This window comes from Fistularia commersonii, chromosome 29, assembly GCF_037954325.1.
Source record: "Fistularia commersonii isolate RoL2024-O1a breed Wild chromosome 29, RoL_Fcom_v1.0, whole genome shotgun sequence".
Classification (NCBI taxonomy): Eukaryota; Metazoa; Chordata; class Actinopteri; order Syngnathiformes; family Fistulariidae; genus Fistularia; species Fistularia commersonii.
In genome coordinates, this window is record NC_141312.1 from 1,406,204 (window position 1) to 1,434,061 (window position 27,858).

The 27,858-nt window shown below is 43.3% G+C and overlaps 2 protein-coding genes across 6 annotated transcripts in view; one reads left to right on the forward strand and one right to left on the reverse strand.

The window, feature by feature from the left end:
* The first annotated feature begins 3,428 nt into the window (after positions 1 to 3,428).
* Positions 3,429 to 20,253, forward strand: LOC147216577 (calpain-5-like). 4 transcript variants are annotated; one of them, XM_086177431.1, is made up of 14 exons: positions 3,429 to 3,568; positions 4,046 to 4,138; positions 6,306 to 6,479; positions 7,771 to 7,902; positions 8,248 to 8,456; positions 9,333 to 9,525; positions 9,601 to 9,791; positions 10,732 to 10,809; positions 10,891 to 11,086; positions 11,169 to 11,291; positions 15,781 to 15,983; positions 17,388 to 17,509; positions 17,589 to 17,725; positions 18,875 to 20,253. In XM_086177431.1, the coding sequence occupies exons 3-14, from the start codon at positions 6,315 to 6,317 to the stop codon at positions 19,055 to 19,057; spliced, it is 1,932 nt and encodes a 643-aa protein (XP_086033557.1). In that variant the 5' UTR covers positions 3,429 to 3,568; positions 4,046 to 4,138; positions 6,306 to 6,314; the 3' UTR covers positions 19,058 to 20,253. The 4 variants fall into 4 exon arrangements, with proteins under 4 accessions (XP_086033557.1, XP_086033558.1, XP_086033559.1 ...); XM_086177432.1 differs by lacking the exon at positions 4,046 to 4,138 and having other exon boundaries at positions 3,473 to 3,568; XM_086177433.1 differs by lacking the exon at positions 3,429 to 3,568 and having other exon boundaries at positions 3,826 to 4,138.
* A 1,063-nt stretch (positions 20,254 to 21,316) lies between these two features.
* Positions 21,317 to 27,858, reverse strand: part of LOC147216578 (serine/threonine-protein kinase PAK 3) — a 30,784-nt gene continuing 24,242 nt past the window's right edge. For both annotated transcript variants that reach the window (XM_086177437.1, XM_086177436.1), the window contains 8 exons: positions 27,336 to 27,399; positions 26,025 to 26,073; positions 25,818 to 25,930; positions 24,814 to 24,931; positions 24,609 to 24,708; positions 24,192 to 24,388; positions 23,968 to 24,105; positions 21,317 to 22,962 (listed from right to left, as the gene is read on the reverse strand). In XM_086177437.1, the coding sequence (XP_086033563.1) occupies positions 22,873 to 22,962; positions 23,968 to 24,105; positions 24,192 to 24,388; positions 24,609 to 24,708; positions 24,814 to 24,931; positions 25,818 to 25,930; positions 26,025 to 26,073; positions 27,336 to 27,399 (869 nt within the window). In that variant the 3' untranslated portion in view covers positions 21,317 to 22,872. The remainder of the gene's footprint in view (positions 22,963 to 23,967; positions 24,106 to 24,191; positions 24,389 to 24,608; positions 24,709 to 24,813; positions 24,932 to 25,817; positions 25,931 to 26,024; positions 26,074 to 27,335; positions 27,400 to 27,858) is intronic.

Below are 27,858 nucleotides of genomic sequence, written 5' to 3' on the forward strand. Positions count from 1 at the left end.
GTTCCTCTGGTTCCTCCCATTCACATGAATGCGTTCCATCTTCCCGAAGCCGACCTTCCTCCTTCTCCTCTCCAGGCCGTCCCCCCACCTCTCTAGATGTTCCTCCACCTTCTCCCTGCTCTCACATCACCATGTCATCTGCAAACATCACCGAGATTCCCGTCTCACCGCATCCGGCTGTGTTTTTATACTGCATGAAGAGGCAATTTTTCTTAATTTTTCAAAATCCAAACCCTCCCTGACTGCGGAGGCTCCACCTGGTCAACATCTGCAAACATCACGGCAGGTAGAAATCCCGCCGCGCAGTGATGGATGGGCTGATTTTCCCTGCGTAAAAGTTAAAAATATGTGCTACGGCGTCCAACTTTTTCAGTTATGATGCAGGTTTCTCCGCTCGCTTCGCCCCAGCAGACGCTCAGCAGCTGCTGCTTCTGCGCAAGAAGCCCTCAGCAGGATCCAAACTCATTTAAAGTCTCACCAAAGCGGCAAAAACACCAGGGATTGCGGTCTTTCCTGTGCAGCTGGTGGATTAGCATCCCACAGCGACGGGAGGGAGAGTCCGTCCGCCATTCACCCTCTCATTTGGGCGCCATTTAGAGACGTCCGACTCGCCCTCTGCAAGGCCTCCTCCTCCAAAAAGTGCCGCTTCCTCGCCGCAGGGAGTGTTCAAACTCAAAAACACTCTTCTTGCACGTCGCATCACTATTTTTCACAACCTCCTGTTCTATCGTATTGATATCCATAATATTTATAATAATGTTTACAGTCGTCCTATCTGCGCATATCCAAGTGCACTGCAAAGTAGGGATTTCACCGTTCAGGGAAACACGTTTCTACACTGCATGTGACAATAAACGCCTTGAATCTTTTTACCGACCTCGTCTCTGCACTACTTTTATTTATAGTTTTTTTATTTTATGCGCACATGTTTTCACCATGCAAGCTACTTATAAAATGTCCCAGTCAAAATGATCTGACTACTATAAAAATGCAAAATAAGAATAAGAATGAGAATAAGAATAAGAATAAGAATAAGAATAAGAATGAGAACGAGAACGAGAACGAGAACGAGAACGAGAAGAATGAGAATGAGAATGAGAATGAGAATAAGAATAAATAATAATAAGAATAAGAATAAGAATGAGAATGAGAACGAGAACGAGAACGAGAACGAGAACGAGAAGAATAAGAATAAGAATAAGAATAAGAATAAGAATAAGAATAAGAATAAGAATAAGAATAAGAATAAGAATAAGAACAACTTTATTTATCCCAAAGGAAATTGTTGTGCCAGAGTTTCAGGTAAAACATAACAATAATAAATAACAGTAGGAAATTGTAAGAAACAGTAAAAAAAGGGGGGAGAGATATAAAAAAAATAAAGTGAACACTAAAACAACACATTCTAGATGTGAATGAATAAAATATCCTTATGAAATACTTTGTTCTTTACATAGTTGAATGCGCTGACAACAAAATCACAAAAAAAGTATCAATGGAAATCAAATCAATGAACCCATGGAGGTCTGGATTTGGTGTCACACTCACAATAAAAGTGGAAGATAAGATAAGATAAGATAAGATAAGATAAGATAAGATAAGATAAGATAAGATAAGATAAACTTTATTGATCCCCATTGGGGAAATTCCTTTGTCACAGCAGCGTAACAGTTGCAATGGAAAAAAAAGGAAATGAATATGAATATAAATACAAATATCTTATCTCTTTGACATGTAAAGATAGAATAATAGTAATCATAATAATGCTTTTTTTGCTGGTGACACTGCAGGACTCTTGCGGGAACAAGTAGATTTATTAAACTACATGAGAAGCAACAATTGGAGGTAAGATAAGAAGAAGGTGATGGAAGATAATCGTATTATTATTTTGTTATTTACGACATTTTTATGGATTCCAGCTCACAGACAGATCATAGACTTTAATGCTTTCTTACTTTATGGACTTTTTTACTTTCTTACGTCATACCAGTGCCGAGCATCCGACCATTCCCCCTCTCATCCACAAATCTGGACGATGCAGGGCCTTCAGTGAACCTCCTGCATGTGTTGGGACTGAGGGAGGAACTTGGAGAACCTTGAGGAACCCTGAGGAGCCCTATGGAGACACAGAGTGATGCCAAAGTTTTACTCTGCGTGTCCTGGGCATTCAGGGGAATGGAGAAGATGTTTCTCACAATCCCACCGTGGCATGGAATTAACAAAATAATAATAATAATAGAGTGCAGATTAGCAGTAAAGCAGTGAGGTGCAGTCAGGGGAGGCAGGAGAAGCTGTGCCTCACCTGCTAATCTTGGAAAGAAAAAAATGCAAAAAAAAAAAAAAAAATGAAACAGCCAGTCATTTTCACTGGAAAGGGGTTTTTCATTTAACTTCACCAATATTAGATTGTTTCTGATTCACAATGGCTGGATTTTCACATTTACTGTTCAAATACTGAGAAGAGACGGATGGTGAGGCAGCGGCCCGTCGAGCCTCAATGACGGCTGACTGCTAGCATGCTCCGCACAAACACCGCCTTGCTTTTTCTCTGTATGTTGCTATTAAAAAGTTTAGGATAGCCATCAGCTGGAGGAGGACACAGCGGGGATAGAAAATTGATGATTTGTGTTATTTAATATTCATCTTTTTCATCAGCCATATTACAGCCACCGTGTTGAAAAAACATTTCCAGTACGTGTTTGTGGATGTTACCGCTAAGTATAACTATGTACATGTAACTATGTATGTACACATAGATTTATTTAGTTATTTTTAGCAGGTGCGGCTTATATTCAAGTGTGATCAAAAAATGGCTGCCAAAATCCACGAAGTGAGGCACGCTGTTCTGCTGCCTCAAGGCAGGAGGCGCTCGTGATTCGTCCTGCGACGCTGCAGAATACAGCGACGACAAGCTACGGTTAGCAAATAGCAGCGTCCGTTTAGCTGATCCTCTCCTCACTTTCAAAATGAAGGATCACAAATTCAAACAATTTTCTAAATCATTTCTAATTCATTTCAAAAGTAAGATTATGATAACTTTTTTTTTTTTTTAATTAAATGTGCTTTTGTGTGTGCTACAGTTTGTATGTGTGAAGAAAGCTGCTGTCACTCAAACGGTGAATAAGCTGCTCTGTAGGGTTCATATGTTGTAATAAATTAGACCATAAACATTTCATTCTGAGGTATCCGACCACGATGAAGCGTTAGCCACCGTTCGGTAAAATAAGCTGTGCATTAAAAGGAATGTTTTCCCCTCAAAAAGTACAAAAACACAAGTCTTGACTGGAAACAGCCGTGAGAAGAGTGTGTGTGTGCAGTTTCACCCCCTCCTTCTCGTCACTCTTTGCCTTTCACCTCAGGCTGCACCGAGATGCTTGTCGGACCAGTTTTTTTTTCTCTTCTTCCTTCGTCCGGGCTGGAACGGGGGCTTTCCTTTCAGCCGGGCTTCCACCATTCACCCAAACCAGTTCAGACGCTTCGGTTGGGAAAAAAATCGACCGAAGCCTGATTGATTTCCACGGAGCCGCGGCTGACGGCCTTCCGGATGGACGAATGAAAAAGAAAACAGGTAAGTTTCACTCCCGAGCTTCTTCTTCTTCTTCTTCTTCTTCTTCTTCGAAGAAGGTTCTGGTTGCGTCGAACCGGCAGGTGTGTGAGCCGGGCGGTGAACGTCGGATATCAGCCTCAGGTATGACGCCGATGAGTGGAATGCGACCTGCTCTCCTTTTTTTTTTTTTTTTTTAAATTATTAGTCACGCAGATTCAACAAATCAGATAAGGTGAGGTTTTGGACGCTTTGTGTCGCGTAAATGTATGAAAAACAAACTTTGGACCAACAAGGGTGTGTGTGTGTGTGTGTGTGTGTGTGTCTGGGAGAGGGTGTATTGAATGCAAACCAAAAATAACCTGCCTGACCACATTAGCCTGGAACTCTCAAACAGATAACACACACACACACACACACACACACACACAGGCGGGATTGCGGCGTCAGTTCGGGTCGGATCGGTTTCGAACAATGCGGCAGCTCCTTTCCGACCCCCAGGTCGGAAGTCCACGGTTTCCACGCCGACGAGAAGGCAGGAGAAAACAAGCCGGCGTTGGGTGCGGCCGCCCGTGGGAGGAGGAGGAGCTGCAGGTACGTTACCTGGAAACTTCCGGATCCACAGACGCCGCCGGCGGCAGGAGACACGGTACTGTGGGCTTTTTTTTTATTCATCCTTCTCTCTGGGATTGTGTGTGTGTGTGTGTGCGTGGACCAAATGTCAGATTCGTTGTTGTTGTTTGTCCGCTTTCGACATTTTTAAGCCACCAGTGAGTCAAAACGGTGTTTTAGTCGCCGCCCCGCTGGAAATCTTGACGTTTGTCAGTCTTTAGCGGGTCAGAAGGGTCGGGAGTTAAAATATCCGCCGGGTCGCTCGTCTCTTTTGCCAATGTAAAGTTCGAGAAGGAACCACAATGCACGTTAGTCACGCGCCTGATGGAGGAGATCCAGGCCGCCGCCACTAAACACACTAAATAGACGACAGCTAAAATAGATCGACGGCGAGGAGGTCCCGGGTTCTCCGGGTTCCTCCTGCAGAACGTCCTGAGAACGTGCCGGACGTGAAGGAGAGGGTTGTAGAATCCAGCATCTACAGCATAAGGGCTTTAAATAATGAACGATGCATAAAGTGAGGTTCTCACCGTGGCTGAAGAGCTGCATCTGGAGCTTCTCTCCAAATATTGAGCTTTCCTTCACTCCAGGGAAGGGAGGCTCTTATTCCTGAATAGTTGTGTTTATTTTCCTTTTTTTATTTTTCAAGTTGCCGCCACACCTCCTCCTCCACGAGGAGAAACAACAACAACAATAAAACCTGCTGACACATGGGAGTGGTTGATTTAAGAATAAGAATAAGAATAAGAATAAGAATAAGAATAAGAATAAGAATAAGAATAAGAATAAGAATAAGAATAAGAATAAGAATAAGAATAAGAATAAGAACAAGAACAAGAACAAGAACAAGAATAAGAATAAGAATAAGAACAAGAATAAGAATAAGAATAAGAATGCATAAGAATAAGAATGCATAAGAATAAGAATAAGAATAAGAATAAGAATAAGAATAAGAATAAGAATAAGAATAAGAATTAGAATAAGAACAAGAATAAGAATAAGAATAAGAATAAGAATAAGAATAAGAATAAGAATAAGAATAAGAATAAGAATAAGAATAAGAATAAGAACAAGAATAAGAACAAGAATAAGAATAAGAATAAGAACAAATAAGAATAAGAACAAATAAGAATAAGAATAAGAATAAGAATAAGAATAAGAATAAGAATAAGAACAAGAATAAGAACAAGAATAAGAATAAGAATGCATAAGAATAAGAATGCATAAGAATAAGAATAAGAATAAGAATAAGAATAAGAATAAGAATAAGAATAAGAACAAGAACAAGAATAAGAACAAGAACAAATAAGAATAAGAATAAGAATGCATAAGAATAAGAATGCATAAGAATAAGAATAAGAATAAGAATAAGAATAAGAATAAGAATAAGAATAAGAATAAGAATAAGAATAAGAATAAGAATAAGAATAAGAATAAGAATAAGAATAAGAATAAATAAGAATAAAGAACAACTTTATTTATCCCAAAAGAAATTGTTGTGCCAGAGCTTCAAGAAAGACATAACAATAATAAATAATAGTAGGAAATTGTATGAACAGTAAAAAAAAAAAAAAAAAAGGGGGGAATCAGAAATACAAATAAAACTATAAAGTGTCAAAGTCTAGGCTATAAAGTATTTTAAAGTCTTAAGTACAAAGGTTTTGAGACTTTTTAAGGTCATAAGTACAAAGATTTAGAGATTACGATTGAGATTTAAGCAGTTCAGGGGGCGTGTGAGAAGGTAGACCTCGTGTGTGTGTGTGTGTGTGTGTGTGTGTGTGTGTGTGTGTGTGAGTGTGTGAGGCGGTCAGCAGAAAAGGCTCTCCTCCCAGTGCACGGTGTCAGAACTGGCAACACCCACCATCTGTGACATCTCACCGGGAATCCGTCCAGACCGTCCGAAAGGAACGGGCGTCGGGGGGATTTGTTGGATCGATGTTCTGTCTGGAACATTTCCTCCGTGACCCGATATATTTGTGAATCGGACCGGTAGTTTAGTGGATGCGGGGAAAAAAAAAGCGTAAACAAACATCTCTGACGTAATGGGCCGAACCGCGATAGTTTCCCCGACCGAGTCACGGGACGTCCGTCCCACTCGGGACCTTTTCGACACGGCGCCGTGACACGGCATCTGCTCCCCGTTCTGCAGCCGAGGACCATGTTCTCCTCCGCCGTCCCCTACAAGAACCAGCACTACGCTGAGCTGAAGAGAGACTGCATCCGGGACAAGAGGTTGTTTGAGGACCCGGAGTTCCCGGCCACCAACGCGTCGCTGTTTTTCAGCAAACCGCTGCCCGGGACTGTGCAGTGGAAGCGTCCGGGGGTGAGTGACCCCGGTGGCGGCGGCCCTCGGCTCGCGTTTTATCGATGTATTAATACTAACGACATCGATCGCGATATTTGGTGCCAAATACTGCTTTCTGAGCGTTTGTGTTGTGTAAATCGGTGACGGCGGCGACTCTGCCTTGTTGGTGAAACATTGAAATGTCACCTGATGGTATCTCGCCGGGCGTCAACTTGCGGATGGAATGATGAGATCGGGTTTTATTGGTGTTCCCTCCAGACGTAAAGGTGTTGGAACGAGTAAACCGTTTGTCAAAGTGTGATAACAAACAAGCGCTAGCAGTGTTTTGTGTAAATCAAATTAGAGTACAAACGTTCTCTCAGTGGAAGCACTGACAGCGTTTGATTAAAAGAAAGATAAAGTGAAATTCGATTCCGGGAAAATGTTTTGCGGTGCAGCTTCTGCCTCCCTGCTAGAAGGTTCCTGGTTCAATTCTTTGTGGAGTGTCCATGTTCCTCCAAACACATGCAGGAGGTTCACGGCTTCATCCAAATCACATTTACAAACATATGACAGAGTAGCTTCTTTACCATTTGATTGGCAGCATTTAATGGGCATGAGCGCCCCCTACCATGAGGCAGGAGAGCCGCGTGCCTCACTTAGTGGCTCGTCACAGCTGTTTTATGACCGCTCAACAAAAGAAACTAGTAACACACGTACGGTTGTTGATGAATTGGAAATGTAGTTCATCTGGCAAAAATGTTTAAACCTTTTAATAGCAGCATACAGGGAGACAGAAATGCGGTGTTTGTGCAAAGCATGCCAGCAGTTGTTGAGGCTCAACAGGCCGCTGCCTCACCGCACGTCTCTTCTCAGTAGTTGAACACTAAATGTAAAAATCCAGTCATTCTAAATCAAAAAAACTATCTTTTACTAGTTAAGTTAAATGAAAATCCCTTTCTGGTGCAAATAACTGACAAACAGAACCATTTCATATTTTTTGTTTTTCTCTTTCAAAGATTAGCTGGATAATGAATGAATGAATGAATGAATGGATGAAATATGTGTGCATTCCTTACCTCTGGTTGCTCCTTGTAGCCTAATCATTGCATTATTTAAAATATGATTAAATCTGTTTATTTGAGAACATGGGACCTTATATTAGTATTTCATTCATCAGTTTACCTTATCTTTTTTTTTTTTTTTTACACCGTTTTACACATCTCCGAGGTGTTCCTCGGGAATTTGCTCGGCCGCGTTGTAAATTTCATCCCCGCTTCAACAAATCGTGAACAGTTACAGCTTCGGACTGTGGATGTTGTTGTTGCAGGAGATTAGCGAAAAGCCACATTTGTTTGTGGAGGGCATCAGCTCCCACGACCTGAACCAGGGTCTGGTGGGAAACTGCTGGTTTGTTGCTGCCTGCTCGTGTCTGGCGTTGAAGCCAGATCTCTGGAAGAAGGTGAGTTGCGTCCCAAACCCGATGACCCGAGGGTTGAGGGGGAGGAGGGGCGGCAGTGCGGGAATCCAAAACTCCAAGATGTGTGTTAGCCTGGAATGTCGAAGCAGGAATTTAGCAGAGGGGCTTCGCTCACACTCATAGGTTCACCTGAAGTTTCTTGTTAAAAACACTCAGATGTTTATCACCTTTGCTTTTAACCAAACATGGATGGATCATGAAACTTCTACTCCCCATGAAGAGGAACATAAGAGCATCAATCTGCGAGATGAATCTTTCCGGAAAGGATTTCCTTGAAAGCGTGGCGGTTAAAATATCCAAATATTCGAATGCTGTGTGTGTGTGCAGGTTATTCCCGACTGGAAGGAGCAGGAGTGGGACGACAAACACCCGGACAACTATGCTGGAATCTTCCACTTCCAGTTCTGGGTGTTTGGAGAGTGGGTAGACGTGGTGGTGGACGACAGACTCCCTACCATCAGTGGAGAACTTATCTACTGTCACTCCAAAGACAACAACGAGTTCTGGAGTGCTCTGTTGGAGAAGGCCTATGCCAAGTAAGGAGATCGATTTATATTTTTCTGGGTTTAGCGCTTCCTGCTTGCAGCCAGAAGGTCCCAGGTTGGATCGGGGGGTGAATGGTTCTTTGTCTCTCAATCAGGTTTTCCCAATATTTCAGTTTCGATCGACCGTCTGATCGCGAAGGTAAAGTTGGAAGAACTGATGCTAATCAAAGTCCGTCACCCGTCAGCAGCCGGTCTGAGATCTGTTTTTTTTCTGACATACAAGTCACTGCCCAAGCGCAGTCAATACTCGAGCAATTCCAAGGGAGCTAACCAGCAAGCTAGCCTTTCAAATGATTTCTTCTAAAGAGAGGGTAAAGTACGAGTGCTGGAGACGAATCAAGCCACAGACCGAAGACTGGCCACTTCCATTCGCGATGGGAGGAAAACTTTTTTTCACAATGTCATATTTGCTTGATCTATCAAGCCACCGTTGCTCTTCCCGAGCGGGGAAACATGGAGCGGCACTTTTGGACCGTAAAAAAAAAGCGAAGCTGCAAGCTGAGAAGGAAAAGGGTGAAGTAACTAAAATTACACCTGATTTGAAAAGCCTGAGGGCGCCTAATAGCAGCTGCTCTGGAGATTCCCTGCAGCGCAAGTCATCAGAGCAAATGACCGAGATGATGGGAAAACTCAAAAAAATTCCTTCTGACACTCAGTTTTTAGTCTGTGACTGAGAAAATCTTTTTGGCGTACGCCCAGCGCGAGACAATGACCAATAATGTTGAATGAATGAATGAATGAATGAATGAGCAATGCAATGTATTTATTGCAACAACAGCAGCCGTTGCTTGTTGGGATCATCTAGCGCCTGACGTCAATGCTAGACCGAAAAAATAAGTTATAAAGAATAACACAACATCTTTCCAGACTCTCTGCCTGCTACCAGTCGCTAGAGGGAGGCAACACCGGAGACGCTGTGGTGGACTTCAGTGGCGCTGTGGCTGAAGCCATCAGCCTGGAGGAGGAGGCGTACTACAAGGACCAGGCAAAACAGGACAAGCTGTTCGAGGACCTGCTGAAAGTGTACGATCGCGGGGGGATCATCAGCTGCTCCATCCGGGTTCGTGTCTGAACGTCGCCTTCTTCGCCGGCTCGATTCACAGAAACCGCGAGAAGACGTTTCTTTTTCGAACAGGCCGAGCGTCATGAGATCGAGCTGAAGATGGCTAACGGGCTGGTGAAAGGCCACGCGTACTCGGTGACCGCCGTGAAGAGGGTGCGTCTGGGCCACGGGCTGCTGGCCTACTTCAAGAACGAAACCATCCCCATGATCCGCATGAGGAACCCCTGGGGAAAAACCGAGTGGAACGGAGCCTGGAGTGACAGGTAAGGAGTCGCTGCGAGGAACCTTGAGGAACCAGCTGGTTCCTTGAGGTCTTGATTTGATGTCAAGGGGGCCGGAGCACTAAAATCATAGCGTAATTACCTAGAAGCAACACTAAGTCCAAATTTTTCCTTTGTTTTAGTGTAAATGAGAAAAATCTTTCTATGTGTCGAACTGCTCCTTTAAAAAATACATGACGAACAACCTGACATTCATGTAGAAAAGTAAGTGCAGTTTCAAAAGAACTTCGCTTCAGTTCTGTCTTCTCAGTTCTCCGAGCATTTTGTCGTATTTTTCGACACGACGAGTCTCATCGTGGCACCCAAACTTGCTGCATCCACACCAAGCATACAGGTTTCTTATTAACCTCAACGAACAAAAATAAGAAGTAGTCATTTTTCTTGGCAAACCCTACAACTCCATGACTACTGTTCTCTTTTTTGACAACAACATCTTGCTGACGAGGGTTTCGGTTGCTACGGAAAACTAGGTCCATTTCTCACAAAAAGTAAAAATGCCGGAGCCCCGTTGCTGCCATCTGCTGTAAGTTATGTGTCACGTGGTGTTGCGCGGTGTTGCAAACACGGTCTAAAACAGTGCAGCCCTTTTATTTTTAAAAAGTAGTTCATGATTTTTATGTATTTTTTCAAATCCTACATTTTTTCCACGAGTTGGATGGAACCCCCTGGCGGGCTGGTACCGGCCCGCGGGCCGTACGTTTGACACCCCTGGTCTACATGAACCTTCAGATGTTCTGCAGAGAATGAAATGTAAAACTGGATTCTAATCTTCTCGGTAGTGCCTAAGAAGTAGTGAGATCTCCTAGGGGGTTCCTGGGTAACCTGCCTAGCATCCTAGGCTAACTGTGTCCGAGCGTGCGATCGTGAGACCTTCTGCCAGGGTGTCGCGACGCAAAGAGCAAACTCGGTTCCATCTCTGCAGCTCGGAGGAGTGGGCAAAAGTCGGCGACACGGAAAGGGGGAACCTCGGCATCACGGTGGAGGACGACGGAGAGTTCTGGTAGGCGATGGCGATACCTGAAGGTGTTCCAGCAGGCTCTCTTTCGCAGCGTAGCAACGCACGGTCTCCTCGCTTCCACAGGATGTCCTTCTCAGACTGGTGCAAGTTCTTCACAGATGTCGATGTTTGTCGCATCATCAATACCTCTCTGATAAGCATCCACAAGACCTGGCACGAGGTGATGCACTTTGGGAGCTGGACCAAGCATGCAGAGCCGCTGTTAAACCGATGCGGAGGCTGTGCAAACCACAAGGAGACTTTCCTCCAGAACCCACAGGTAGCGGCCCAGACCTACCAGCAACGTTCATGTCGGTGTTTACGAGTGTCATCGTTGCTCTTCCATCCCTATTTTTCTACAGTACGTGTTCGATGTTACAAAAGAAGTCGACGAGGTCCTGATCTCCCTGCAGCAGAAGGACATGAAAATTCACAGGAAATACGGTCAAGGAGAAAATCTGACTGTTGGCTTCTGTGTGATCAAGGTAAAATCATGATGTTTGGAGACTTTAGAAAATACAGATATGCCTGCGATATCACGTTCAATGAAATAAACCCTGCTTACACAAGGAGGATTGAAAATAAGATGCAATACAAACAGTCGGTGTCTTGGTATTTTAGCTATGCCTCTCATAAATCAATATTCAGACAGGAATAGTTTCATGCAAACACACGAAAGTACCTAAAACGCCGCCCCTCCTAAAGTATTTAAAGTATTTTAATTATATGGAAGAGCCAGCGACAAACAACAGTTATAAGACTATAACAATTATGATTTATGAATAATAATTTATCATTGCTATCATTATTATTATTATTATTAATAGTAGTAGCAGTGGTAGTAATAGTAGAAGTATCGTTATTAATCATATTGTTATCAATATTTCCATTTTATTGATTGGCAGTTGTCTCCCCTAATGACGTCATACTATTCTGGATCACGTGATACAAACATTTAGCCCTCAAGCTAGTTTAGGTAAAAGAAGCGCAAAACATTGGGAGAAATAAACAGAAAAGAACACAAACACAGGAACTCTTAGGAGAGGCTGTTTACGGAAAGGGGGGAAGGGACATTGAGAAGATGGGAGAAGAGTCAACGACTTTTAAGAAAATAGAAAGACGTGTCGAAAATGTCGGGAGTCCTATATAAAATACGACTTAATGGCGACAGGTGACTCTCACAGTCTAATCCCGGTGAGTTCTACCTTTTCATGTTCTATAGTTTTATTTTTTTTAATTTTTCATCCCTACACAACATAAAAGGTAGGTCAGCGAAAATAATATTTTAACATTAGATCGGTTCGTGGCGCAAAAAAAGGCTTCATTCAATGCGTTCGCTAAATTACTTTTTATGACACGTAAAACTTCAGTGGATCTTTTTCCAGGTCCTCTTTTTTATGAAAAATGCTGTGTATTTTTGTTAGTTGGGTTTTGATAAATTTCCTTATTTATTTGTTTTTCTTTACGCATTTTAAAACAGATGGAGCGAAATTCTACGCATATGATTACATGGACTCTCTAGCGCCCCCTGTGGCGTTACGTGGTAGTGCATGTGTGAAGGCCTGCACTTGCTTGTTTTTCGTTTTTTCAAGAACATATTAACTAGAACAAATATAATCGTTCCTCCTATATATTTATAAATGTACATTTATCCAGCTAAAATATAATAACAGTGATTAAAAAGAACAAAAACATTAAGAAGAAGGCAAATAAGTACAGGGAGACACATACAGGGGTCTATAAGAAATTAAATTCTGATATAATTGTACAAAATTTCTCGGTTTGATTACTAATGTTTTTTTTAACATGATTTTGTGTAACAGACACATTTCACTCAATAGTGCATATATATTTGGGAGGGATTTTGCAAAGCGGCATTTATGTATTTTCTTTCTAATTCTTTGTTATGATAATTATATTGTTTTAAGATAATTGACCTTCTTATTTTTTGTAATTTTTCCTAGTTGGCCAGTTCGGAAAGAAAAACAATCTATTTTAAGGATTTAGAAGTGAACCACGTGTGAAAATTTTGTGACAAGAATAGAACAGGTGTGCTGTCATTTCTACATTTGTGTTGCATAGGTGACAGTTTTCCCAATTTTTTGCTTTTTTGCTTGTTTTCGGGGGTAACAATGTGTCCTTTAAAGGTTTCCAGGCAAAGGTTGGTTTGTTTTGGTTGCACATGGCGACCTTTTAATCACACTCTCAATTTTGTTTTGGTCGGAAAAACTTGGCTTCATTTGACATACTTGCTGAGCAAAGCATGAACAATTGATGGGTGTATTTAGTGACACTCAGACATTACTTGATTAGGTTATCAGAACATAAACAAATCGTTTCAACCAAAAAAAAAAAAAAAAATCACATATTTTACTTGATTGTTTCAAGCTGATGTGCAATGAGACCGAACGTAAATGGTTGCCTTTCCTTTAAACAAAGGTCCAGAACTTCTACAACCACTGTAGAATTCTCAAATGGCACAATACTCTGTACATTTCAAAAGACAATTTTTGCAAAGGATTATCATGTATGTTATATTTATCCAGTTGCTATTGAGTAACCTGGTATTTTTATGTTGTCACCTTCAGTTGAGCAGCACCGGCATCATGTTTTCTTTCGTCCGATCTACCCTTTAGAGATCGGGCTCAGTGAAAACACGTGTTTTACCCTTTTAATCCTGCTGACAGAAGTGCTGTCACTTCTCAGGGTTATTTTGGTGCTCGTGCCAAAGGAGCGTGTCATTTAAAAAGGCAGCTTTCCGCCAGAAATGGCAAAAACATGACCTTGATTTAACCCTTGTCTGCTATAGCTGTCATGCGAGTTCTCCTCTTTTCTAGGATGGACTGCAGACGTGTCTGTGTGTTTTTTTAAACAACACCAAGCAACACTTCTTTGACCTCGATATTTTAGAGCCGGTTCTGGTCAGACGTTCATCAGAGTGATGCAGACATCTGAAACCTGTAATTCACAAACTTGGAATAATGAATTCCTTTTCAATCTTGTTTTTTTTTTTTTTTTTTTTTTTGCATATCAGGATTTTAATCAATATAACAATAATAATCATATAAAAATCAAGACAGGCACAGTTTTTGAATATTTCTGCTCGCCTCAACATGTGCGGGAGAAATTCTCGGTTTATTATTCCAGCTTGCTACCAGGAGGCTTAATAACTTTGTTATTAGCCAAAATAAGATTTTAAACAGTTCAAATTACCTCAGAAACCTGCTTTGTGTTACCAGAAGATCCTACTATGCAAAGGCATCGCGTAAAATTAAGGTTCATCGTTATGTGGAGGGTCATTAAACTGATAAAGGTTAATATGTATTTTTTTGTCCTGAGCTGTTTGAATCGTCTCGCTGAGCCCCCAAGTGGTGGTACCCGGACATAACAGGGTTTGAGACACAGATATAACACCTGCTTAAAGGATAAAACTCAAATGTATTTGAATATGAAAATGACAAAATTGTAAAGTTGAGTGAAAAAGAGGATAATTTTGTTTGTTTTTTTTGTACATATTCATTTTTTTTTTTTTTCCATGAGGAATTCTGGAGTGGCAGAGAAGTATGTTAGACTGGTACAGGACATGTATGCTCGCTGTGAGACACTGGTACGGTGTGCTGTAGGGGTAACAGAGAAGCTCAAGGGGGAGGTGGGACTCCATCAGGGATCAGCTCTGAGACCCTTCTTGTTCGCAATGGTGATGGATAGGCTGACAGATGATGTTAGACAGGAATCTCCATGGACCATGATGTTTGCGGATGACATTGTGATCTGTAGTGAGAGCAGACAACAGGTAGAGGAACATCTCGAGAGGTGGAGGTATGCTCTGGAAAGGAGAGGAATGAAAGTTAGTCGCAGCAAGACAGAATATATGTGTGTGAATGAGAGGAACTCGGGTGGAGCGGTGAGGCTACAGGGAGTGGAGATCAAGAAGCTGGAGGATTTCAGGCACTTGGGTTCAACAGTCCAGAGCGTAGGAGAGTGTGGAAAAGAGGTGAAGAGACGGGTCCAAGCAGGTTGGAATGAGTGGAGAAAAGTGTCAGGGGTACAAAGAGATAGAAGACTTTCAGCCAGAATAAAAGGAAAGGTGTACAAGACAGTGGTGAGACCAGCGATGATGTTTGGACTAGAAACTGTTCCAATGACCAAAAGACAGCAGGCAGAACTAGAGGTTGCAGAGATGAAGATGTTGAGGTTCTCTTTGGGAGTGACCAGGATGGAGAGGATCAGGAATGAGTCTATCAGAGGAACAGCACATGTTAGATGTTTTGGAGAGAAGGTCAGAGAAGCCAGACTGAGATGGTTGGGTCATGGACAGAGGAGGGATAGAGAATATATTGGTAGACGGATGCTGGAATTGGAGCTGCCAGGCAGGAGGTCTGGAGGAAGACCAAAGAGAAGATTTATGGACGTCGTGAGAGAAGATATGAAGGGCGTTGGTGTGAGAGAGGAGGATCCAGACAATAGGGTTAGATGGAGAAAGTGGATTCGCTGTGGAGACCCCTGACAGGAAAAGACCAAAGGAAAATAAGAATTTGTCACTGGGGTGCAGGACATGTATGACCGAGACAAAGTGATGATTGAAATGGTTTGGACATGAACAAAGGAGTGTTCATGGTGAAGATCTGGGTAGAAGGTTGCTGAAGGTGGAGCTGCCAGGCAGGAGGTCTCGAGGAAGACCAAAGAGAAGATTTATAGACATAGTGAGAGAAGATATGAAGATAGTTGGTGTGAGAGAGGAGGATACAGAGAATAGGGTTGGATGGAGAAAGTTGACTCGCTGTGGCGACCCCTGACGGGAAAAGCCAAAAGAAGAAGAAGAAGAAGATGCATTTTTTTTTCCGAGTCACTGTTTTTCGAAGGGTGCCGCAAAAGTTCAACTTGCATGGGAGATGGGAGCCACACTTGTTTTTATCCACGAATTCTATTTGAAACGTACATGTAAAATTCGATTTCACTGTTTTCCTCCTGGAGGTGGAGCTAAACAGAAAGTATCGGATGCACGACATCTTGACGCAGCCCGTGGTGGAGACCTCCACCTACATCAACGCTCGCACCGTGTTCAGACGCTGCACGCTGCCGCAGGGCCGCTACGTCATCATCCCCACCACCTTCAAGCCCCAGACGCTCGGCGACTACATGATCCGGGTTTTCACCGACGTGGACTCGGGCTGCAGGTACTCCGCTTTGACTCGCGGCCAGGCCGACGGCGCTGACAGACAGAAGCGTTAATGTTCTCATGCAAAAGACGATATATCGGACGTCCGGGAGAACGCCAGATCCCCACGGGAACTATTTTGACACATGACGGATTAAAAAGCAAGAAGGGAAAACAAACGAGTGTTTCGTAAGCGTAGATTTAGTCACGCTGACCTTCGAAGTTCTGGTCGTATTCAATCACAGAGGAGTAAATCCTCCTCCTTTGTTTCTTGGCAGAGAGTTCGTTTCCCCTCCGCTGTTAGTCTTGGCAGGAGACGTCCCAAAATCGTGGTCTGTCATGGACCAAAACGTCCAAGTTTCGAGTTAGCGGTGTGTTCATGGAACCCAGACATGACATAATGTCCTTTCTCCTCTACTTTGAGCAACACCATATGTATACGCTGGCGCAACCTCAAAAGGTTAAAGGCAAGCTTCTTTTCAACAAAGGCCCTTTATTCGGTGGATGTAACGTACACATAGGCTTGCAGAAGACTTTTCCCTTTCAGATGTACAGGTGGAGCGGCTCCTACTCACGGTAATATTATCACATTATTTGGAATAATATGTCGCCACAGCCCTTTTCAAGGACAGGACGTTGTTTGTGTCTGAAAGAAAGTTGCAACATAATACGAGAGAATATTCATCCTGACAGCACAGTTGCTAAGCTAAAGAAAAGAACTGAAGGAGTCACACATCAGTGGAAACAGGAAAAAAAAAAAAAAGAAAAATATATATAATCATAGAATCATATAAAAAATGTGATTCATTGAAGATCTTCAAATGGCTGAACAACTTTGAAGTGCAGGGCTTGGAAATAATATCACTACACATGTCAAGTTTACTTCAGCTTGACATTTGGATTTCAGTGTTTTATTTTAGGGTTCTGATGAAATGATGATGCAGGAATCCACTCAGACATGGCCGTCTGTGAATTGTGGTGAAGTTATTATTTTCTGCTCGTTTGCCCAGCTTTTTCCAAGAAGTTGAGGTCACAAGTAAATCCAGCAGGGAATCACAAAAAAATGTTTAGAATATCAAAGAAAGTCTGGGTATTTTTGATGTTTTTGTTTTTTTAATGCAGGCAATGCATTCCGTATTTGCACCAACGCGTTATAATGCGCAGGAAAAAAAAAAAGTTAAAAAAATTGTCACCTAGCAAAGTTGCACTGAAACATTTTGACAGATGTTTGACACATAAAATCAGTTGGAGGCCGATTGCGGAGAAAATTCAAGGATTTTAAATGCGCCTTATAGTGCGAAAAATACGGCACTCTTATCGAAAAGATGCCTTTTAAGTAAATTCATATTTATCCGATGCCGCTCAGCCCAGAAGGCTAACATGCGCGAAGGCAGAAATGTTAAAAAAGCCTTTTCTCTTGCAGGGAGCTGATAGAGGACAAGCCAAAAGTAAGATGCTGGAGTGCCTTCTTTGGATACCCGCAAGTGGTGACCCACATCTACGTGCACGATGCTGAAGGTCTGCAGGAACAAGACGGAACTGGAGGTTTGAGAAGTTGTTGTTTTTTTCCCCTCTCGTCCTCAACAGCGGTTGATGGTTTACTGATGGAGAACGGTCCCTGCAGGTGCAGATCCCTACGTGATCATAGCTGCTGAGGGAAAGTCGGTCAGATCCGCCGTCTGCAAAGACACCCTGAAACCCGAGTTTAAAACCAGCGGCGTTTTCTACAGGAAGAAGCCCAGGGAGCCTGTGACCGTGGAGGTAAGACGCCGGTCGTGTGTCCCGTTAGAGAATTATTTAAAGCACAGGTTATTTTATCGGTTAATTTATTCAATAACATCATGAGAGTTTTCAAAATGTTTTCTCGATGCTGTTCATCCTTTTTAAATGTATTTGTATTGGAATGGATCTTGCTGTTCTGCACAGAGGTGCGACTGGTCATATGTGAACTCGCTATTATAACCAACGCATTTCAAATCGGCTTTATTTTGGTTTTGTTTCCCAACGATAAAGGATCCTACGAAAGAAGCAAAGCACTCATTTGATCAAATCACAAACGAAATGAAACACAAAGAAAAGCCCAGTTCCTTCCTGAAATGGGAAAAAACGTAACATTCTGAGATTTTCAAGGAAAATGCTGCGATTCAAGCCTGGAAATACATACATTTGAATACATTAATACCTCTTAATTGTCATTTTTTAAGGGAAATTCAATTGTGTGTGTGTGTGTGTGTGTGTGTGTGCGTGTGTATATATATCTATATAAATACACATATATATCTATACATACATATATATATGTGTGTTTGAGTATGTGTGTGGGTATATATATATTCTGTATATATATACACACACACATATAAATGTACATTTGTGTGTGTATGTGTGTATTTTTGTATACATATATGTGTGGGTATTTGTGTGTGTTTATATGCCAATACACACAAATGTATGTATGTGTGTGTATATATATATATATATATATATATATATATATATATATATATATACACACACATGCATACACACACACGTATATATATATATATACACACACACACATACATACATACACACACCTATATATATATGTATGTATGTATTTATGTATACATATATGTGTTGGCATTTGTGTGTGTGTGTGTATATATATATATATACACACACACACACACACACATATATATATATATATATATATTTTTTTTTTGAATATTTTTACCCTTTTTCTGTAATGTTTTGATAGACACCAAGTGAATTCACGTAGTTTGTCCACTAGGGGGCAAAGTGAGCTCCCTCAAACAGCCCCGAGCCCCAGTGTGGCGGTTTGATATTTGGTAACACTCCTCCGTGCACGTGTGTGAACCGGCAAGAGGAATCGCCCCTGAAAGACGCCCCTGCTCTCCTCAGATCTGGAACAGCAACGCGGTGAAGGACCAGTTCATGGGTCAGGTGGTTCTGTCCGGCCAGGTGAAGGACATCACGGGCCCTCAGAAGCTCCAGCTGAGGAAGCAGGGCCGGCAGATGGCCGACGAGATGCCGGGCCACATCAGCCTGAGGATCGTCAGCGCCACTCAGCTGACCGCTATTTGAACCCGGACGTCACGTTATCTTTGTTGACGTGCGGCGCCACCGGGAGCGGCGGCTCCACGAGGTTTCCATTCTATTGTTTTCAAAGATGAGCACCACCGAGCAGACTGAATGTCACAGTTTGTTTGCTATTTATGCATCTTTATCACCAGTTGAATTTAATCTTTTACACACACACATCTATATATATATATGCATTTTATACAGACATTTTTACGATGACATTTGCAAGTTGTTCGCCAAGTGATTCTGTGAATAACCCGCATTCACTTTTATAATGTTATATTTTTGCAAAATTCGCGCAGAAAAACAAGTTAAGTGTCAAACAACCTGGGCTGCGCAATATATTCAGGACTCCTAAATATAGGCTGTGTGTGTTTGTGTGTGTGTGTGTGTGTACATGTTGTCTTCTGTGTAGAAATTGAATTCATTACAGGTTTATTACAGGTTTATTTTTGAAATGAAGTGCAATCCTCCACGGAGCAAAATGCAAAATCCCATCACTAATCTGCTATTGAAGGTCTTCATTCTAACACATTAAAATTTTGAATGATGTTTTTTTTTCCTTCTAATTTCTTATGAGTTCCTTGTTTTGTTAGATTTTCTTTTTTTTTTTTTTTTGTCTCAATTCATCCGTGTTCCCTCTCTATCTTCATTGTTTCCGACAAAGAACCCGAGAACTGCGGTGAGCAAATGCACGCGTTTTTTTCTATCAAATTAGCGAATAATTGTAAGGAGATTTTTCTTTTTATGGATTCGGACAAAAAATATTACAGAATATGAGGTTCCTCAGGGTTCTCCAGGTGCAGGAGGTTCCCTGAAGACCCTCCAGTGTCCAGATGAATTGTTTTCTGTTTGTATCTGATGTGTGAATGTTTTCTTTGTCTCTATATCAATCTCTATTGCTATATTGTCCGGCACTAGTACAAAAGAAATGCACAGTATTGTGTATTTCTTGCACATTTTTTCTCACCGCATTAACAGAAAAACGCCACACAACTGAGGCTGAAAACATCAGCACAGCTCTGGTTTTCTTCCTCTTTTTATTTCAGTCCAGGTCCCAAACTGCAATAATTTTTTTTTTTTTGTTTGTTTTTTTTTTTTTTTCTTCTTTTTTTACACTCAAGACACAGCCATGCACAATTCAAAGTTCAAAAAGTCTATTGCTTCAACCACAATTAAAAATAGTTTATCCAAAACCTTGTTTCCCCGTCACTCTGTTGTCCTTTTGTCAAAGATGGGGAGAAGCCTGCTGAGGTACGCCCGATGGATCAGCAGTTTTACAAAGCTAGACAGTAATAAGTGTAATAATAATAATAATAATGATAATAATTTAAAAAGTAACATGTTTTGTCTTTGTTCCATTCTCTTGATACACATTAATAGAGGAATTTTCACACCACGTGTACAGGTTTACACATTCAGAAGATAGGAACGTACAGGAGCAACCACAGATAAGGGGGCACGTCGGCGGTGTCTCTTGTCCCGAAATTTCACCTTTGTGCTCATAGTTCAGACCTGTACATCGGGCCGGGGGGAGGAACACACACACACACACACACACACACACACACACACACACGCGTACGCACCACCGGACTGTGTGGGCCTGCACACAGAGCGCTGCATTCACCGGCTCTCCACATGAAGGAGCGTCCCAGGAAAGGAGGAAGAAAAACAAAAAAAAAAAAAGCGCCCTGGAGGGGAGCGTTGGATCCAGGCGTGCACAGCAGAGCGCACATGTGTGTGTGTGTGTGTGTGTGTGTGTGTGTGTGTGTGAATTCCCAGGGTGCAAAAACATTTATTGATACATACCATTGAGAGCAACCTGAATATTGTCATTTTTAAGTTACATAAATCTGAAAAAAAGGGGGATTGGGTATTCCCGTCGTATTTACATACATACATAGATATCCTAACAATCTTAACCTATCTGGAGATGAGATACAGTGTATATTTTGTTTTACATGCATGAAGCCCGGCGCGTCATCCGGCGGAGCGTCCCAACACCCGCTGTGTGACCAGATGAAGCGGCAGCTACCCTGCACCTCCCAGGTCAACGTGGGCGACATGAGTGAGGGATGGACCAGTGCAGACTGAGGTAGCCCCCCTAGCACACACACACACACACACACACACACACACACTTGCAGGGACGTGGAAAACACCCTGATGATGCTGGAGCCACACGGAGGAGGTCGTGGGCGTGATCTGTACAGGGACGAGGTGCAGCTCCAACGGCGTGATCCTCGTCCACAGGTGTGTTTTTTTTTAATTTTTTTTTTAACAATATTATTTTTTTCAAGGAAGGTACAATCATAATATGGCACTCGCTAAGATAACATTCCCTCTCCTGTCTTGCCGCGCTTTTCAAATAAAAATTCCCCCCAAAAAAAGTCCTACAAAAGACGTAGATCATATGAAAAGTCTATTTAAGACACAATAAAAAGGACACTAGCATGATTGAGCAGCATCTTAAATATCAGCGGGGAGGAGGAAGGAGGACGCAGGAGCCGGGAATCTGTCTGAGTCTTATTGCAATCATACGACGGCCTGTCTTTTGCAGTAAAACATGACGGGGAATTTCATTTAATCGTGATTTAAGCTTAACAATAAGACTGTCGGTTCCCTATTTGGGGCCCTAATATGGAACGTCAACCCTTCAAATAAATAAATATCATTTTACTATCTGTTACCAGTGATGGGGTCTGTCACCTACTGATTAAACACCTGCTATTTATTTTATTTGCAGTAAAGTTACCGCTAAACTTCCGTTTCACCGGCTGCTCTCTTTGGCCAAAAGGTAACTGGTTTGGAAACACATATGCATTTCTGCAAAATTAACATCAGTTTCCAGTTTGCCGCTGGAATTTCACAAAGAAGATTACAGTTGGATATTTCAGTCCTAGATCATTCTAGATGCTGAGATATGTGCACAGGAATACTAAAAAGGACTTTTTGCTTCTAAAACAGCCGGGACGCCGATACAGAGTGAAGGGATATTTGCGACGAGCGGTTTTAAATATGCGACACCTGCAGGAAAAAGGCTGCGTGACAGGAATCGACCGGATCGCCGGATTCATTCGCATCTAAATGATTATTTTGCAGCTCGGTTTTGGGACGAGACTCTTAACCTCACACTGATATGACAAAGTCAAAGTATTTGGCTCCGATGGCAAGAGGAAGGACAATGAGGATTGTTTAAATCTGGCTTGTGAAAGAAAGGATACCTGACTCTATCACACACACACACACACAAACACACACACACCTTCCAGGGAGTCGACCTGCCTTGCAGTCCGTCAGGAATCACCGGCTCCTTCACGTCCTCCTCTTGGTTCCTTCAGGAAAAAGGAGCGCGGGTTCTTTTCCGCTTGTTTAATCCGGGAGCATTGACCTCCAACCCCTCCAGCGAGACGGATGACACGGGTAGATGTGCAGCATCACACACACACACACACACACACACACACTGCCATGCGCACCTGTGACGGACAGCTCTACAGGAACAGAGTGCTGCAGAAGTAAACGAGGAGGAAAGGTGTTTGTAGCAGCATGGGCCGCGAGAGGCTGCGAGGCCAGATGTCCGTCCTGCTTTAGAGGCCTGGGTGTGTGTGTGTGTGTGTGTGTGGAGGGTGACGGTGGGAGGTTCTTGTCCTTGTGCTTACATTGCAAGTCACATAACCTCCCCACCTGGCTGTTTTCCCCCTCCTTCCCTCCCCTTGTGCTGTCGGCGCCACGTCAACCACCTCCATACATCCAAGCCCCCGCGACGGCGGCAGGCGGGGCTCCGGCCTGGGCTGGACGGCGGGCGCGCCCTAGCGACTGCTGTTCTTTATGGCTTCCTTCGCGGCTACAATCAGAGGTGTCAGGCTGGACAGGGGCTTCGCCAGCTTGAGGAAGGAATGCTGCACAGAGACCAGAGAAAGATTCGGAGTTTCACGTCAGGAGTCTCTAAGAAGTCGTCAGAAGGCTGATTCCTGCACAGCCTTTTTAACAGGAGTGTGTTTATTATGGTAATTTTGGACCATTTGTGAGGTGACACATCGATACCGGACGAGAAGCCCGGCTCAAATGGAGTTGAGGTGCAGGACAGTCTATCTTTATGCCGCTCGCTTTGTGCACTCGTGCACAGTCATGTCGGAAAAGGACGGGCCCGACGATTGGTCCCTCCGGAGAAGACGTCTCCACCGCTCCGCTAGAGTCCGCTGTCCGGAAAGTCGGCGATCTCGATAGTCGTTCTCAAACACCTCCATCGCTGGAGTTCACCGAGCTCCTGAGAGCGACCCGTTCTTTCGCAAATGTTTGTAAAAACAGCCGAGATGCTTGATTTTACACACCTGTGGTCATGGAAGTCACCGGGACACCCGATTCCCATTATTATACTTTTGGCCGTTAAGTGTATTTCATATATGTATTTGTATATGTATTTGTTTACTTGTTTACTAAGACACTTTATAGTTTCACTGAGACACTTTATAGTTTATTTTTATTTCTAATTTATTTAGAAATTTATTTTTATTTCTAATTCTGCCTTTTCTTTTTATTATTTATTACTGTTATATTTTCTGTAACTCTGGCACAACAATTTCCTTCGGGATTAATAAAGTTGTTGTTATCTTATCTTATCTTATATAAGAATAATTGGAGAATAAGTTTTTACATTCACTTTTAAGCATGGGATCTGAGCTTTGGCGGAAAAAAATGGTGAAAATTAAAAAAAAAAAATGTACATTTCAGTGCAAAGAGAAGTCATGGAGTTCACTCTGCCCTCCCTTCGGTTTTGTCTCCACACACTCGTGATAATCAATAATCATCTGATTTTGGTCGCTCATTGGCTGACCTGACGTCAGCTGTCGTCTAAACCTTGTGTGTGTTTGTGTGTGTGTGTGTGTGTGTGTGTGTGTGTGTACCTGAAGCAGCTCCTTGGCAGAGCCTCTGCGGTCCACGTCCATCTCCAGACAGCGGTTGAGGAAGTCTCTGAAAACGGACGACAGCCTCTCCGGGTTCTGAAGCTCCGGAGTCCCGTTGGTGGCGATCAGGTAGAGCGCCTGCCGAGGAGCGCACGTGCACGGTCAAACCGACTATCAGACGGCGCTGAATATTTCATCTCCATGCATAGTTTACGAGCGCTCACCCGGAGGGGATTCTCGTTCAGGTAGGGCGGCTCTCCCTCCACCATTTCTATCGCCATGATCCCCAGGGACCAGATGTCCACCTTGGGGCCGTAAGCCTTCCGAGTCACCACCTCCGGCGCCATCCAGTAGGGCGTTCCCACCATCGTGCTGCGCTTGTTCTGCTCGGGCGTGATCTGGGCGCAGAAGCCGAAGTCGGCTGCGGAGGGGACGGAGAGGTTCGGCCGGAGTCTCGCTTTTCACATAAAAACTTTATAGCTGACTTTTATTTGCGCGGCACTAAACCCAGAGACACGTTGTCTGGAGCTGCGCACCTTGTCGTTTATCATCTCTGCTGCGCACGGGAGAGACGATGGGCGCTCGCCCGTCAATAGCAGGGACGCTAACGTACCGACGTAGCATTTCTTAGCCGGACTTACTGAGTTTGACGGATCCGTCCATTCCCAGGAGGATGTTGTCGCTTTTGATGTCTCTGTGGATCACCTGGTTGGAGTGTAGGAAGTCCAGGGCTTGGAGACACTGCAGCATCAGGGGGACAAACCCAAAATAATGAATGCTAAATAGCTACAAACAAGCCGAGCCACGAGCGAGGGGAGAGTCCTGCACCAGAGCCGGCTTCCCTACCTCTCTGCAAACTGCAGCGATCTGGCCCTCGTCCATGCAGGTCTCGGTCACCACGTCTGTCAAGGAGCCACCTGCCAAATACTCCATCACCACCCACAGCTCATCTCCTACCAAGTAACTGCAGAGGGAGCCAAACGGGGTGGAGGTGTGTGTGTGTGTGTGTGTGTGTGTGTGTGTGTGTGTGTGGGGGGGGGGGGGGGGGGGGATCAATATGAGCTATTTGGATTCGAGCTGTTCCTTTCATTCAATTCACCGCCATAAATTATTCACCGCCCGGTGAGCGACGGTGATGTGTTTGCAGGAAACGACACCAAATGTCCAGATTACAATCCGGCAGGGAGGGAGTTGAAGTTTGACACCCCGCAGGTTCTTCACGCTGCTCAAACCTGTTAGCATCAGCCGAGCATCCTATTTGTTTTTGCAATTTAGGCTTTGAGAGTTAGATCTGCGACAAACAGTTTGCAACCGGGAAAGCGATTTACTAAACGGACAGGATCATCGGCTGCGGGGATTTGTAATCTTTTCTCCAGCAGGTGGCGGCGACGCGCTTTATAAATAATCCAGGCCGCTGTTAAAAAAGGGAACGAAGAAGAGGGAAGACGTGAAGGGGAAGCGAAAGAAGCTGAAAGTGAAGCTTCCTCAATGTCATAATGGAAGCGACATACGTTGACCTTGTGAGAGTTCTGGACGCAAATCGAGCGGTTTCGGGCGAGCGGGCGTCGGGCCAGCGCATTAAGCCCCAGAGATCGATTGAGAGGAGCAAATCGATGCTTTACGTTTTTTGAATGTATAATTATGAAAACACACATATTAGGAAATCTAACTACATGAGCATCTATAAAATGGTGCATTACTCTTGACCATGTAATGCATAAGTATAGACAGGGGTCAGATAACTACAAAAGCCATTTATTACTCAATGAAATGAGTTCTTTCAATAGAAACATAGGGTTTGACCCCATTTTAAAATCAAAGCTAATATTTGTGTCGGCTGGAAATCAGACCTGTCCAGGTAGTTGACGATGTTGGAGTTTTTGTTTTCCCTCATCACCAAGATCTCATTGATGATCAGCTCCTTCTTGGGCTGCTGCTGCAGGTTCATCTGCTTAATGGCCACCTGATAAGCAAACGGGAAAGGTTAGCTTTGCTAAAAACTCCCGGAGGAAGCGTCTGTGTCGGCGTCGAGAAGCTGGCTGAAGAACGGGACTCACCTCTTGGCCGGTTGCTATGTCGATGGCTGTGTACACGGTTCCAGACGCCCTGGAAGCATCAAAATATTGTCACGTTTATTCATGGATGAATAAATCTACCAAACAATAGAGGCATTGATCCGTTTTATGCAATACCAAAGCATTGATTCTTGCCAGTCAGCCATTGGACTCCAAGTCGCCTCGACATTTGCCAAAAGACCCGGACATTTTCCCCTTCTCCCTTTTCTCCTTTTTTCTACATTTTAACATTTTATCTCTCCTCCTGGTTGTGAGTTTCACCCCTATATATTTCAGGTGAGGCATGATTTGTGAATTAATATGATGATAATTATTGGTTGAATGCATTTATTTATTCAGTTTATCGGGGGGGTGCGATGCACCCTCCCGCCACTAGGTGGCGGTAATGATCCTTCTAAGCGGCGCTGCGAGCCGAGACGAAGAAGAAGCTGCTGACGAAGCGGACAGTTTGATTGAGTTTAGTTTGTAGTTTTTATTTTTATTTCGGTAATTCTTCGGTCGATTTTGGTGGCGATTTCGAGGTGATTTTCAGGTAATTCTCGCTTTTATGTCATTTCAAACAATATTATTTATCGACTTTAACCGAATTTTAAGTCTTTTTTTTTTTTTAAACCTCATTTTCATTTCTTGCTAATTAGCAAACCCTACCTGTTTTGTTTTCAGGTTCATTGTTTCTCTGTATTTTCTTTTTAAAAACTACATTGCCGTTTTTTCCAGATGCATCTCAGCTGTTTTCTTGTGATTATTGACCGGTTATATAGCTTTGCTGGTTCTGTGAGGTATTTTGTGGCCATCGGTGGGATCCTGATCCACTTGCTGTCTTCCTCTATGTCTCTCGGTAACTCTCTCCATCTCTTTCTCTCCTTTCATTCTCACTCATTTACCCTCACTTTCTTTCTCTTGCTAACTCTTATTATTTCTCCATCTCTCTCTCTGTGTTTCTGCTTATCTCGCTACCTCTGTCTTGCTTTCTTTCAATGTCTATCTATCTCTCACTTTCTCTCTCAGAACCTCAATGAAATCCAAGGTCAACAGTTATTTACCGTCGGCGGAAACACTTTCCTGATCTATTAAGGAACCCGAACGACGGCCTCAGATGTCCCTTTCCAAGTGCATGAATGAGAGGAAGGCGAGATAGAGATGGAGTGATGCAGATAGAGCGATAGAGAGATGAGCTCATCCGGCCCTCGGCCAGTTCAGGATACGCTTCTCATTTCCTCTTCAACTTGTTTTCCACGCGGCGTGGATGAACCCGTGGCCGGCGGCGCTCCCGGTGCTCGGCCGCACACTCACCCTTGGCCTATTTTCTCGAAGCGCGTGTACTTCTTCTTGGGATCCCCCACGCTCACGATACTCCCTGCGTCGGAGACAAAGCAGACGCGTTATGACAGCGCGTCGGGGTTTGTTTACTCCTGCACGGCACCGAGGTGCTTTGAGTTTACCGTATTTTTCGCACTATAAGGCGCACTTAAAATCCTCCAATGCTCTTTTTCAACCACTAAATGACTTGAATTAAGTTCGACTAAACTGACTTTGCTTGGTTTTATATACCGTACGTTTATCCCGCGCCTTGTGTGTGACAATAGACCCGTTCATTGATATCGGGCCTTATAGCGCCTGAGGTGGCGCCTTGTGTTCCGCAAAGTACGGTACTCAAGCGTTTCCACGTGATGCTACTTCACACTTCAGAAGGACATGCACTTTATACGCCACTCCATTCTCCACACAACTTTACTCGCTTTAAACTGAGCTGATATGAATATGTAACAGTAGTATTTTGCGGTGGTATTCCAATAACTGCATGAAGACTTATTTG

What these genes read in the sequence shown, in the direction of transcription:
- LOC147216577 (XM_086177433.1), top strand. Translation starts at nt 4,019, where the DNA reads ATGCGGCAGCTCCTTTCCGACCCCCAGGTCGGAAGTCCACGGTTTCCA. An exon ending in TTGGAGAAGGCCTATGCCAA is followed by an intron (nt 8,457 to 9,332) that starts GTAAGGAGATCG and finishes ACATCTTTCCAG; the next exon opens with ACTCTCTGCCTGCTACCAGT. An exon ending in GACGTGGACTCGGGCTGCAG is followed by an intron (nt 15,984 to 17,387) that starts GTACTCCGCTTT and finishes TTTCTCTTGCAG; the next exon opens with GGAGCTGATAGAGGACAAGC.